General features: G+C 47.7%; 1 protein-coding gene across 1 annotated transcript; it reads left to right on the top strand.

Annotated features, from left to right (window-relative positions):
- Positions 1–423: 423 nt before the first annotated feature.
- LOC306955098 (bombesin receptor-activated protein C6orf89 homolog) lies at positions 424–13,363 on the top strand (the record flags this gene model as incomplete). Its single annotated transcript, XM_079546332.1, has 7 exons — positions 424–627; positions 1,866–2,031; positions 10,813–10,967; positions 11,229–11,368; positions 12,110–12,236; positions 12,805–12,928; positions 13,278–13,363. The coding sequence occupies exons 1-7, from the start codon at positions 439–441 to the stop codon at positions 13,361–13,363; spliced, it is 987 nt and encodes a 328-aa protein (XP_079402458.1). The 5' UTR covers positions 424–438.
- Positions 13,364–14,556: the final 1,193 nt, after the last annotated feature.

Below are 14,556 nucleotides of genomic sequence, written 5' to 3'. Positions count from 1 at the left end.
TGACAGGGTATTTAATGAAAACAAATCTATGTTAAAATAAGCAGCTACAGTTATAGAGCAGGAGAGCTTGGCTTGGCTGCTGTCTGTGGTGATCAGCTTTTAGTGCTGGCTCTCGTAGTCGGTAAGCAGTCGCTTTATGGCATGGATCGTTTGGAACAATGAATAAATAGAGTTTCACTGATTTCTGGGAAGTTCTGTTCATTTACACAATCTGCAAATCTCCGCTGCTTCTTTTGCTGTTAGGAAATTTTGCTGCTTCTTTCAGTGCCCTTCAGGGCACTCTCTTCATACTGGCCCAGCAGAGATCAGGACTGCAGCTGCCTTGTTTCTTTGTGTTCCTGGGATCTTTCTGCGCCTGCTGGTGTTGAGATGGGTGACTGCAGTGTGCTTTCTGTAATGCATTGAGTCTCTCTCCACAGGGATTTTTCATCAGAGGCCATGGAGCTTTCAGCCAACGAGCTCAGCATCTATGACAAGCTATCAGAGACAATTGATCTGGTGAGACAGACTGGGCACCAGTGTGGGATGTCAGAAAAAGCCATCGAGAAATTCATCAAGCAGCTCTTGGAAAGGAATGAACCCCAAAGGGGCCCTCCCCGCTACCCTGTCTTAGTGGCCATCTACAAGGTAAGGCATCTCTGTGCATGCACAGCACATTTGAGGCTCTGAATTTTTCCCTTTGCAGCTGAGCCTTTTGTTTCCCATTGCATTTTCCAAGTTCTTTACTGAAGAAGATGTTAAGCATAGCTTTCTTCTTTCCTCCCATAAGCTGGTTTGAAAATAGAAGGCAACCGACTGAGATTTGGAATTACTGGTGTGAATTGAAAGTTGAACATGTCAACACCTCCCTCTCCTTAAATTATTAAAGAACAAAGTCTTTGGATTGATTTTTCAGGCAGTGATTCCAAATGCCAGCACTCAGTGGAAATGTGAGGAAGGAAGGAGATTCCCAAAGTTCAGGGTTGTATAACGAAGGCATCCAAGTTCTGTTTCTGATTCTGTCCTGAGCTTCCACCCATCTTTATTCTCCTCCTAGTCTACAAAATGAACCTGCTGCCATGGTGCTCAATGAGAGAAAAATGCCTGGAGAAACTCAACTAAGAGATGCTGTAAAAAGCATTCCCAAGTAGGGGAAAGGATGCTATTCTGATAAGTAGGTAGGAGATGTTACAAGTATAAAGAACTTCTCAGTGGCATAATGATCAGGGGTGCTTTAGTGTTGTCTTTGCAGAATCATCACAGTGGTTTCCACTTAGAAAAAGTAATCATGCTGTTATCTTCCCTTCCTATACAAGCTGTAAAATGAGGCTGCAGAATGGGAAACCGGGAACCCGAACTTCCATCTTCTCTTCTGGATTTTGCTGTTGGTTCACTCTGACTTTGTCTGTTGGGGAGAAATGCATGGTGTCATCTCTCGAAGGCTTCTTTGGGATTGTGTGGGGGAGGGAGCTGGCACCACCTCTGCCAAAACGTTTCAAGGCTTGACAGATGTTTGCAAAAAGCTTTGAAAACCTGGTGTAAGAGGTATGGAGGAAGCGCAGGCTTTCATTTGGTGAGGTGGGAGGAATCTGAGCCATCTGTGGATGATCCTCTTTGCTTTGGTGCTGGGTGAACAGCAGCACTGAAATAAATGGACAGAGCTGTGCGGCTCTGTTTTGAAGGCTGCTTAATTTTGGTTTTGGATAGCAGTGAAACCGAGTGACATCTCTGTGTATGTGAAAAGCACCGCAGATAAGTGAGGACACACAGTGGAAATTTGGAGGTTCATCCTGCAGCGCCCATCCTCAGCATTCAGGTGTGTCCTGTGCTGAGGACACATCAGCTCACTGCAGTGTAATTAATTACGTGCCTGTTTGTTCTTGCAGGGCCTGCTCACGCTGGGACTGGTCTTGCTAACTGTGTACTTTGTGATCCAGCCATACAGCCCGCTGCCACCCGAAACTCCACTCTCCAGAGCCCACGCCTGGGGCTCCCTCATCGGCCACATCCGGCTGCTCTCTCTCCCTATTGCCAAGAAGTACATGCTTGAGAGTAAGGAAATCATTTTTCTTCTGTAACAGAAGCCTAGAAAGAAATACCAACTTAAATACCATCCACACAAATCACTTGAGTGTCTCCTTGGGCACCAAATGCGATATTGGATTGACACCGTGGTTTTCCCTTTTCCTTCCACTGCATTTAAAAATAGCATCCTGGCTTCTAGCCAGGGCACTTTCCCTTCTATTCACTGGGGCTGAAACATGTTTTATCTCTTCACTTCATGATTTCCTTCTTGCACATTCTTGTTTTCTTGCAGTTCTTGGAGCCACGGTGGGATAGCCATGCTGGGTAAACGTCACCTTTAGGCATACAAAACCAATTTGTTTTCATAGTTGTGTACAAAGTGTGGAAACCTCCAGATGTGACCTGGGCTTAAGAAAAAGTAGCTTTTGCCAAGTGGCATATTGGGAAAGGACTGTGGGCTTGAGTGCCTACAGTGTTCACAGCAGCTAAAGTAACATTAGGTACGGTGTGTGTGAGGAAGCTGGATGGATCTGTCACGAGATGGTGCTGTCATGGGAGATGGTCATAACAGAAATGGGAAAGTGTGAGTATTTCTCATTCCCACTTATTTCCACTGACTTAGGCTAGCACCTGGCAAAAGCATGGGCTCTGTGAGTTATTTTCAGCAGGGCTGTGGCACAGTGCTGATTGTCTGTTGGCTCACTGTAAAAACAAACTAATGTCTGTGCCCTCGGGTGGTTTATATTTAGCATGAGCAGCTCATTGTGTTGGAGCTCTCTGTTTGGGTCTGACCTTCCTGCTGTAGCTAAAAATGCCTCCCTGAAATGCCAGCACCATTCTGCATTCTCTCTGTGTCTCCCTGTGCTCCCCTGACGTGTGGCTGGCTGTTCATTTGGATTTGTATGGGTGGGCTGGGATATTCCCACTGTTTGCTTCCTTCCTTACTCATTGGGATCTCTCATAGAGAGGAAAAAACAAAGGTGAAGTGATGGCTCTGATGGCCGTTTGACACTTCTTTATCCCTCAGATCAATTCCCATATGAAAACTAATGCTCCCACCCTTTGTGTCTTCAAAGCCAACTCTATATCTGATGGCCTGTTATGTGTCAGTGTGTTTACGTGGGTCTGTGAACACCCCTCTGCTTCTGTATGCAGAAGGAAACAAATGGAGACTTTTGTGCCCAGGCCTGGGCTACTGATGTGAAAACCAGCTGATCAGAAAACATCCAGAGGGAACGTGAGGTTCTGGGAATCAGGATGTGAGGTGGTTGTTTAAATGCACATAAAATCCCCCGTGCCTCCACGAGTTCTGGGAATCTTACAAGAGTAGGGGATCTTGTAAGCAGGCCTAGCACTTTCCATTTGTATAGAAGACACCATGCAAGGAGTCTGCGCTGCAAAGGAAAATCACAGCCCAGGGACTCTTCTTCTGTTCTCTGAGTTGCTAGATTAATTTTTAGAAGGAGCTGAGGCTGAAACCTCTTGTGCTCAGGCACCAGTACAAGTCCAGCTTGGGCTGTTCATGCTGAAAGCCACCCCTTAGCAGTTTGGAGGCCGCCCTGGCCCACCGGCGGTGCTGGCGGCCTTCCCTTGGCCACACAGCCCAAAGTGGTGTGGACAAAGCCTGGATGCAGCCAGGCTTGTGTGGGTGGCTCATTTCACTTCCTCTGGGGCCGGTGGGGGCAGCCTGGCTGCCGTGGGGCTGAGGTGTGGGGCTGTGCTGTCCCTCCTGCGCCTGCTCTGGAAGCAGTTTTCCTGTTTGCAGGTTGGAGCCTGTTCCCTTGGTAGATGTGGGCTGGGCAGGCAGGTTTCCCCAAGAGCCCTAAATCAGTGTGATGACAGCACTTGGAGGTGAGCAGGGGTGTGGGATGGCTGCTCCCCCTCCCTCCAGCTCAGGGTAACCTACGTTCCTCCTAACCTCCATCCTAGTCCCTTCCACCCCAGGAGCCATGCTGTGGATGACAAGGGCTGCCTGTGCCAGTGGCTGTGGGAAGACCTTTGAGCCTCCACCTCACAGCCAAAGCGAAGAGTGCAGTGTGTGCAAAGCTGTGTCTGTTGCATTAGGTTTGTAGGATTGGGTCCAAAGTAAATTTCCTCTTTGACTCTCTTTCTCTTCTGCTCCTTGCCTTCTTTATCCCTCAGATCGATTCCCATATAAAAACTAATGCTCCCACCCTTTGCGTCTTCAAAGCCAACTCTGTATCTTTGGGTTTGGCCCCTGCGCCTCTGTTTCAGCTGTTTTCCCAAGGTTAGGAACCGAGGTCCCTTTGGTTGGGGTAAGGTTGTACACAAATGTGGTTTGCATTTACTCTTCCTGAGCTCATGTTTGTGCAGAGCTTGTGAAAACCCCAGTGCTGGGTCACACTGCCTGCTCTGGGCAGGGTGAGTGCCTCTCATCACGTGAGCATTTTGCTTTCTGCTGGACAACTGAGTGCCTCACATTGCGCCTATCCCCAGGGAGGTGGGAGATTTGCTGACCTTTGGGGTCTGTGTTTTGTAAGGAACACTGAATTTTGAGCAGGCATTTGGGTTAACACAGGATTCCCAGAGAGAAAGCAGGGCCTGTGTAACCTGGATTCGTTTCTTTTTTTCTGAATATTCTGGGATGGAGAAGTCGCTCTACCTGTGTTTCAGTTCTCTCCCTTCAAAGTTGGGCTGTGAGTGCTTCCTTTTCCCTTGCGAGTGTTGGGAGGAAATGCAATGAACTCCTTGAGTGTGTAGTAATAGGTGCCAGGTGAGACACTACATGTTTATCTGTGCTCCTTCCCTTTGTGATGCAGTGTGACATCTTTATAGTTCTTTTGATATCTAAATATGAATTTAGGTGTCATATTGGTAACTGTTCCCTGCCAACCACACAGAACAAGGATGTGGATGAGCAGAGCATGAATTGTTCTTACATTATCTCATATATCTGCCAGTGTGCAAAGTCCTTGCAGCTCAGAAACCTTGGTCAGTGGTGAATAGGCTCTCATCCAACAGTGTGACCATTTACAGGGGTTGTTTCCAGCATGTGGTGACCTAAAGGAATAGCCAGCTTTGCTTCTAATAACGAGACCCTGTCCTGACCGAATATATCTGACACAGTTCAAAATCAGCTGCATAAGTAGCTGCTCATCGCCTCAGAAATCAGATGCAAGCATACATGTAGCTCAGGGTTGGAGAAGTGATCCTGTGCAGTTATCCCCAGCTGAGAGATGACTCCTTGTGTTTAAAAACTCCCTTTTGCATAGACCAGAAGGGCTAGAAAACATGTTTGTTGGCTTTATTCATGATCTGTTTCAGAGAAACGGACCCTGCTAGAGGAGCTGTGTTTAAGCAACACCTTGTAAATGCATGTATCACACTGGGGGGCTGTCAGGTGCCTCTGAGAGCTCTTTGTGGGGATGGGTCACAGCAAGCTGGGTTACTGGGGCTGCTCAGCTGGGAGAAGACAGCAGCCTCTGCCTCTTGGCTGGCTACCTTCAGTTTGGCTCCAGGCTTGCCTTGGCGCCTGGCCAGGCTCTGGCTTCTTTTTGGACTTAACCCTTTGCAGGCAGCCTGTGATGGGCCAGCCACTACCGGATTTCTCTCTGTTCCAAGTTTGTTGCCTTCCCTCCTATTGTAGCCCTGCAGCGTGTTTATCCTTGGCTCAGCTCCATGCAAAAAGGGAGCATCCAGCATGCCTGTTTTACCTGAGGGAGAGGTTCTGCTTCCTGAGCTCAGTGTGGGCATAGAATCTAAGCATTCAGTCTGCCTTTCTCAGGAGGTTTTGCAGCCCACACTGCATCTGACCTGCTGGGTTCACTGATCTGTGAACCCAAGGAGTGTGGATCTGCTTTGAATGGAAGCTTTGAACAAGAAAGCTGCTTGGGACATAAAGTAGGGTCTGATTTCTAACTTGCTCATCATAACAGTCTAATCACCATACTGCCTTTCTTTCCTGCCTTCAGCACAGCCCTCTCATCTTGCTTACAACGGATCTTTTTTTTTTTCCTTCCTAAAGAAGGTGCATTTTGTCTGTTCAAGCTCTTTTGCTCTTCTATCTGTGCAAACACTCATGTTCCCACTTCAGGAGCTTGTGCATGTTGAGGTCTATGTGAGCATGGCCTGGGTTGCAGACAGGGCTTGCCTCCATCCCCTTTCAGCTGCCCATTTATCTGATCTGTGTGTATGTCAGCATCCTTTTATGACACAACCTGAAGCAGACCAGCAGACACCTGTGTTGGCCCATTGAAAGGAGGATTAAGAAAAGGCTGATGTTGCAGTGCAGTGAGATGCCAAGCTGTTTTCAAATGCTGCCTTACTTTGGCCTTGGTTCAGCCAGTGGAATGTTTATTTGGATTTGCTGGTAGTAAACTAACTCCCAACTAACTGCCAGTCTGGCACGTGAGGAACTCTTCCTGTTGCTTTTGTATTTTGGTGTCTTCAGAAGTTCTTGTCTCCTTGTTTGCCAAGTGAATTCTCATTTTGGTTTACTTCCCAGCAAAGAGGGCTTGTGCCATGTACAACCTGTTGCAGGGGCAGAGCTCTGTGCTGATGACTTGGGCATGTCAGACCTTCTGCAGAGTCAAGTGTCAGACAGCTGGAAGCAGCTGAGAGGGATCTGCTTCGAAAACGTTCTGTTTCTCCAGGCCAGACACTGCCAGAGCAGCACAGGGCACAGAACCAGAGGTGCAGGTTGTGGTGGGCTTTCCTGACAGCTTCATCCCTGCCTTCAGTTTTGTATATTGGCAGGTGAAGATTTTTCCTGGAAGTGATGCTCTTTTGTCCCACAGGACTGTGAGTTCCTCTTGGGCTGGGCTGAGCAGACTTGATTTCACAATGGCTTGTTGGATCAAAATAATTTTTGTGCTTGATTGGAGGTTGACTAATCACCCTTGGGTTGTTGGACCAGCCGTTACCCATTAGTGACATGAGGGAGCAGTTCTTCGAGCTGTTGATTTTTCACTCAGTTCAAAAATAAGGGTTTAGTAACGCATTCACTTGTAGCTGTTATTTTGTTGCTAGCTTTTCCTAAAAATGCTACAAAGCAAGCTGGGAGTTACTTTCTCCTCCAGGCATAAATATGTTCAAAATGGAGCTACAGAAGTGTTCAATGTGAGAAGGAGGTGAGGATCTTGTGCTGAACAGGGGCCCTTGTTGTGTAGTGTACATTTAAAACCTCACCGTGATGCTTTCCTTGATCAGGACTTCTACACTACAACTAGCAAGTATTGTTTATGACTTCTTTGGGAACCTACCAGTTTAGCCTGACTTCAGATTGATATATGATTGATGTATAATAATGAATTGATGTCTGTGAACTCCTTCAATTTTTTAAAATATAATTTTAACTTCCCATAAAGTCTGGGAAAGACAGTGATAAGCTTGCTGCTGAAGGAGATACGAGCTGTTTACTTGAGGAGTGTGTATCTGTAAGTCTGCAGAGATCCCAACACAGCTGGAGGCCATTCTTGACTCAGAACCCAGGACAACCTGACCACAACCTGGTGGGGGGCCAGCAAGCTGTGTCCACACCTGCAGCTCTGCATGCAGAAAGGTTTTTGTTTGCAGCACTTTGTTAGGGTCCGAAGCTGCCCTTGGCTCCACGTGTCTTCCTGGAGCAAAAGCTTTGTCTGCCAGATGGTTTCCCTCTGACCCACTGCACTAGCAGACTGATAGTGGCCTCCTATGTGGACCCTTAAGAGAGCAGGGCTGTTGCTGAGGCCTTGCTGCTGCTCTCACATCTACGTGGGCAAGTTTCCATGAGTTTTGTTGCTTCAGTGCGGTGGGCAGAAGCAAGGCCAGGTCTTCTCAGTAACCTCAGAAGATCCAATGTGATCGTCCCCACCCTGCATCTCTGGGGCTGCGCACACACACCCCTCTGTAGATCTAGGGACAGCCAAAAAGCTTGGGAGATCCTCTGGAAATGGCCAAGTAGGGCGGGGTGCACATGTTAAACTGATTGTAAATTGAAAATTATTTCTTTGCATAGTGGAAAGTACAGCCACGAACTCCTGCCAGCATTAATCATAGACGCGTTTTAAGGGAAGTTATCTCTTCATCTGTGCTATGCTGGCAGCTGGAAGTCTACAGCCCTGGTGCTGCTAGGACCTATCCAGGCACAGGGGAGAAGACAGCCCTTGTCCTGCAGAGCTAACGAAGAACAAAAGCAGGTATTGGGTGAGTGTGATCAATGGGGAGCTGAGGTTCTGTGTGACAAACTGAAAGCTGCCCCTCCGAGGGCAACGAGAAAGCACAAGTGCAGAGGAGAGGTTCGCTGGGACTGGCCCACACTCGTGTCACGTAATGGGTAGTGGAGTGTGTCACTGCTACAGCTGCTTCCCTGCAGCCAGACTCCATAGGGATAGCTGCACACGCCCAGCACTTCAGTGTTTGCATGTGAGTGGATGGGACCATGGCGTGACGGCTGCGTGGAGATGGAGAGTGCATCTTTCAGGCTGTGTGTGCACAGGCAGTTTGCTTGGCTTAAACCAAAACAATCCCCCAGGGTGTCTGGGCAGGGTGATAATGTGAAAGGAATGCAGGGAGTGTAATCGAAAGGGAAGAATAAGCAGCCTTGGGAAACCTCCTGCTCTGGTCCCCAGTGTGCAGTTGCGTGCCCTCTCCTCTATGTGAGGTCCCATCTCCCTCCCTCCTTTGGAAGGGCAGGCCCTCCATGCTGTCCATACTTGTCATGCCAGTCACACGCGTGCTGGTGCACAGACTAACACCCTCAACAATCAATCTAAAAGATTAATTACCAAAAAAAAAAAAACCCCAAAAAAAAAGAGTCCCACAGTCCCACTTGCAGCATTTGAAATGCGTCTCAACTGTGCTCCGCTAGGGTTATTCATGGGGAAAAGAAATAACCTCCTGAATCAAGCAATTGAGAATGCAAATATCCCAGCCTGGCTCAAAGGAGGAATCAAGCTCTGTACTGTCAAAGCTGATTAGCATCCAGCTATGTGGGGTGCTGCCTTGAGACCTGGGAGAGAATTTTGGGACGTCTGAGCTTAAAGCTTTGGGATGAGCTCTGAGTTTTGCAGAGAAACAGATGATAGTGGTGTTGCTCTCTGCATCATGACAGACTATAAGATATGTTTTCTTGTTCTCTTCTGGTGACTGCCCTTCCTCTGGAGAGATCTTTCAGCCTTTTGTTTCTCATTGCTGACCAGCTGTTTTTTGTGAGTTGAGTTTTTTGTAGTAAAACCGAAGCTTTCTACAGCCAGTGGAACAAAGATTTTCTTTTTTCTCTTGTGAGCAGGGGAGGGAAAATGCTTTGGAACAGTTTCTCATGGGAGCGGGACTTCTGCTTGCAATCAGGTTTTTACACTCTGTTTTTCCTTTTTACTCCTTTCCCCAAAACCACCGTAGATGCTTCCTCCAGCAGGACTGCAGATTGCATCGTGATCCCTTCCCATCCATATCGCAGCAGTAGGGTGGGAAATTGCAGCATGTGTGGTTTGATTGGAGATATTCAGAGGAAAAAAGCAAAATGAATCCCAAAATGAATCCAAAATGAATCCAGACGATCCAAAATGAATCTTCTCCTCCTTGCAACACCCCCATGAGCCTGCAGCCCCCCGTGACATTGCTCTTTGTCTGCTGCAGACATCAGAGGGAAAAACGAAGCAAACGCTTTGCTGTTAAATGGTATTCATCAATTCTGAGCTGTAAGCAGGAGTGTGAGCGTGGCTGGATGCCACAGTCATAGCACCAGGCAGGCTGCAGGCCTGAGGAGCTGCTGTGCATCACTTTTCAACCATTTTGCAGGCAGGCTTCGCTGTCTCCTCTTTATCTCTCCTGTCTCATCCGCTCCGTTTCCCTGGGCGTTCTGCAGCAATGTCCAGGAGGCAGGAGCTGTTTTGACATGTGCTGGCACTGCAGGGAGGGCTGGGCCTGCTGTGAAGACAGATCTCTGGACTCCTCATCTGAGGCGTGTCCAGGGCCTCGGGTTGCCCTGAGCCACCCTGACAGATCAGGTGTTTGGGTGGATTTGCTGCATCTGCCCAGCTTCACATCTCCCTGTAGGACTGAGGTTGTAACGCCACGGCTGTCGCTGCCACTGAATCAGAGCTGTGCCTTCCTGGCGTGCTGGCTGCAGCTGTGGATCCCTTAACACAGAAATACATGGGATGTTCAGCAGTGTTTCCCCTCGTCCTGTTTGTTCAGTACTGCAACAAGTCACTTCTGTGAAGATTGACTTGCTTTCCTCGGCTGGGCTGCAAGTTGAAGGAGGGAGGTGAGCTGTAGATGTCAAGTAATGGTTTCACTTAGAACCTGTAGTTTTGAAGATATAAATATGTGCAGTGTTCACTGCAGGCCAGTTCAGCTAGTTTCTGAAGCTTAAAATGGACATGGCAGTAGTGCAGGGGGAGATAGGCAAGTTGTTGCATATATTGCCAAGATTTTCCTGACACTGGGACTTTTCTTCCCATTTTATCTTCAAGTCAGTGCATGAGAGGAAGGAACACATCAGCACCACGTCTTGCTGAAATCCCACATTTCCCAGCAGTATCTGCACATCACAGATGGCAAACTTTGCCCAGGACAGAGTCTTTCTGAGCTAATGCAGATGGAAAGGGGAGGGTTGTGGTTTCAAGGATGTGTTAACAGGGTCTGTGGCACCAACACTGACTGTTAGAGTTACTGTTCTCAACGTGGAGTTCTATTTTTGTCTTCTAGGTGTCTTTTTGATAAATGTTTGGATTGTTTTGAACAACTTACAGGCATTGGAAACTCTCCATGTTTCATGTTAGGAATAATGAGTTTATCATGGAGTTTTATCTCCTTTCCGTCTCGTTTTTGGTCTAATTAAGCTCATTTCTCTTGTTTCCTCTCAAGAATGCCAGGACTGGTGGGCAGCAGGTTGCAGACAAAACACTTCTACACTTCCTGCAAACTGCACAGCATGTTCTACTGTGAAAAGCCTTCAGATTGTGACAGACATTGGGGAGCTATCAGAAAAACTTCAGAGGTCTCAGCCTTTTCTAACCAAGGTAATACCTGGATTCGTAATTCATAATTAATTGAGGTGGAATGTACACCTAAGAATACATTTAGCCCAAATTTAGATATGTCAGAAGGGCAAAGAGCTGTCTGCATCCCTAGCAAGTTGTTCCTCTGATTAATTACCACTGTGGTTGGACACGTAGCAAACTTGGTGGCTGTCACTCTTGGATGTTCTTCAGTGGATGGAAACGGGAGAGGGGAGAAACCCTCAGTGCAAGGCTTTTTAATTTGTTTCTGTGTTGTTTAAGACAGGACAATCTCTCTCATACGAAGAACTAAAGCACTTTCAGTCCCAGGATCCTGAACTGGCAGAGATTATCATAGAAGAAAATTCATCTGAATTGTGGAGCTGCCTCCCAAGACAGAGCTTCCCATTTTTCCTTCCTTGGTGGGTCAAAGATGAAACCATGCAGGTGATGGATGTGTCCATCTGTGCTGCAGGGCTGCACAGGCTTTGTCTGTGTGAGCTCTCAGGAGCTTGCTAGTTGCACTTTAACAGGAGGGAAGGGGAAGGGGTGTGGGTGACAGACTTGTGTCTGCCTGCTGACTCTGACTTGATCCAAGCAGAGTGTTTATGCACTAAAATGAAGCTCTGCGTGCTGTGGCTTCATGCATGATAAAAATATCCCATGACTGCTTGGTCCTGTTCTTCAGGCCATGTGTTAATCAGTTGGGCTGTGGTCTGATCACCTGTGGCAACTGATTTGCATGTTTAATAACCTCTGGAAAGTCCTCCACTGTCTCTATTGGCTGAGAAGAGGTACCATGACTTTTGCAAAGCGCCAGGGAAGCCTGCAGGACAATTGGATAATTTGAAGGGAAGAGGGGAAGGAAGTTGTTTAGATATCCACAGTGTGTTTGTTCCCTGTTTATATTGTCCTGCTGCACGTACTAAAAGAGCTTAGGACAAGAATCTGGGAAGACAAATTTTACTCCTAAGTGATGTTTGTACTCTTAGCTTCTCTGGTCTGCCCCCACATCCCCATCCAAAAACAGACTGGTCTGCCAGCATCTGTGTTTATCAAGGATCAGTGTTAGTGAACAGTTTTGTTCTTGGAAGTATTATCATAGTGTGATCTTTCTGTAATACAATGTTCTTCTTGTTGGGCTTTTTTCACTTATTTTTTAGGAACAGGTCTGTGAACAGAACTCAGATTCTGCAGGAATTTTTCCCTACTTCCTCTTTGCTGGCTTTCCCCAAGACAGTCTCCCTGGAGAACTGCTTTCTCATCCGCCATCCTGATTTGGGGAATAAGGTGAGAAATTCATCCTGGAGCCATTGTCTCCCTGACTGTGAGTTGTCCTTCAGAAGCTCTAGGCCTTTTGGGGATTTGCATGTCTTCAGTTCTTTCCACTGCTGTGTGATGTGGCATCTCAAGGTTGCTGTACCCCCCAGAACTGGAGAGAAAGCATGTTGTGTCTACTTATGTGCTGCTGGGACACCGTGTCCCAGACCTCCCTCAGCAATAAGAAATGCCTATGGGGTGTCCCAGCTCCTCACATTTACATCCTGGTCTGTGTGCACAGTTGGGCACAATTCACTTGAAGGCCCCTTCTGGGAGTTGTTCCTGGTAGTAAGTTCTACCTGTTTTGGGATACCTGCAATGGGGGCACATCACAGAAATGAGTGTTTCCAGCCTGATCTTTGTTTCCATGTGAGTTTCGTGGAGGAACTGCCTTGGGAGGCTTTGCTTTGGTATCTGAGGGAGCAGCAAACCTGTAGTTTGTGCTGCCTCACCTCGTTGCAGGGCAGTAACTTGCCCTTGTTTAATCAGATTCAAGAAAAGCTGGCAAGGCTTGTGAAATATTCTTCTGTCTTCCTAGAGCTACAGTTTGCACAGCCTCTTTGTTGTTGGAAGTGGACAGCTCACCCTGACTGTTGTACCTCTGGACAAGTGCAGAGGACACTGCGAGATGTTCAAGGTGGATCTGGAAGCTGGAGATTTGGGTGAGTAGCTGTGCTGTAATCTGCAGGCTCTGGGAGCTGGGCTTTTCATAGCTGACACCTAAGGATGTAGTGTGTGCCTGCAGTGAGTGTTTGTAGCAAGACAGAAGCATGGTGATTTTGGGCTGGAATTCATGGCCTGGACTGCAACTGCATGCCATGAGATGCTGAGTGTAAAGATTGCTAAAACTGAGCTGCAGGGGCTGCACAAGACACAGTGCTCTGCTGGGTGTTACAAACTGAGGGCAGGGGCTCAAAGAGCTTCTGCGTGTCTTCTTCCCTTCGTGGGAAAGGCAAGCAGTCGTTAGGCATGAACTGAACTAATGATGCTTCTTCATTGCATCTCCCAAAGGTTATGCCAGCACGGATTACTGGACGATGAGCTTCGTGGCCAAAGGGACAGAACCAGCTGTTGTTTGTTATGGAGCTGCTAGCTAAGGACTGTGGCATAGGAAAACAGAGCTACTTCCAGGGCAAGAAGACTTTCAGCTTTGAAGCCAAGGCAACATCTCGAAAACGATAGAGTGGGGCAACTGTGACAGGCAGCTTTGCCACCCTGCATGTTTACAGTGTTAAAAAATGACTGTTGTCCTGACCCTTGAGGTAATTCTTTGCCTTTTCTCAGATGTATTTTTGGAGAAGCTCAAGCTATTTATGACCTTTCCTGTCCCCTCAGGTAAGCTGTGGGCTGGCAGCAAGGGTTTTTTTCCAGGAGCAACAGAAGGGTTTCTCAGGATGAGATTAATCTTGTGTCCTTTCTGGATTTATGGCACTTCTGAAACTTCGAGGGGGGGGAAGAGGGAACATTGGGAATGAAGGCTGTGTGTGTGACATTTCTGTATACATTCCTCCTGGGGAGGAGGCTTGAAGCCTGCCATGTCAGGCCATCTCTATAAAGGGAATGAATTGACATATCCCACCTCCACCCCATCTCTCACACGTGTGGCTGCGTGCCTCAGCAGTGCGCCCTGCATCGCCAGCCTCAGCTCTGTGCTTCTGGGCTGCCACAAGCACTGCAGCCTCAGTGCAGAGAGCCTCCCTCACCGCACCATTCTTGTACCAAATGAATCAGTTCAGACCTCTGTGATCACTCTCCTGCAGTTCTCTCTCAGCAGGCTGGAGGTGAGTCAAACTGTGACTCTGCTTTCTTCCCCCGCTTCTTTCCCTACAACAAAAATGCAGGTTTCTGTGAGGTGCTGAGAGTGCAGCAGTGGTTCTGTTTGGAGACGGGGCTGGATGCAGAGAAGCTCTCTGCAAGATCATCTTCTGATTGTGCACCTGAGACACAGTGGGGGTTGTGTGATTGCTTTCATATATCCCTTGCTTTGAGGCACTGCCTGTGTTCCCAGCCCCGGCTACCTGTGGGAGCACCAGAAATTTTCTGTGTCCCTAGCTTTTTTGTTTTGTTTTGTTTTGGCATCAATTTCTTCCAGACCTGAAACTTTGTCTTCAGAATGAATGTTGGTTTTTCCTGAGTCTGTTCCAAGCTGCCTTCGCATGCTTCCTGTTGCTTGAGCAACTGCTTTATCCAGTGCCCTGAGAGAGGCTTGGTTTCAGTGTTTGCAGGCTGCGGATGCTGCTGTCCCTTCCAAGTTTGATCCTTTGGGTCTGTTCCTGCTGCTGAAGATCAT

This window comes from Tetrao urogallus, assembly GCF_951394365.1.
Source record: "Tetrao urogallus genome assembly, chromosome: 24".
In the NCBI taxonomy this organism is placed as follows: domain Eukaryota; kingdom Metazoa; phylum Chordata; class Aves; order Galliformes; family Phasianidae; genus Tetrao; species Tetrao urogallus.
Note: the sequence above shows the minus strand (reverse complement) of the source record. Positions and strands in the feature narration are given on the sequence as shown.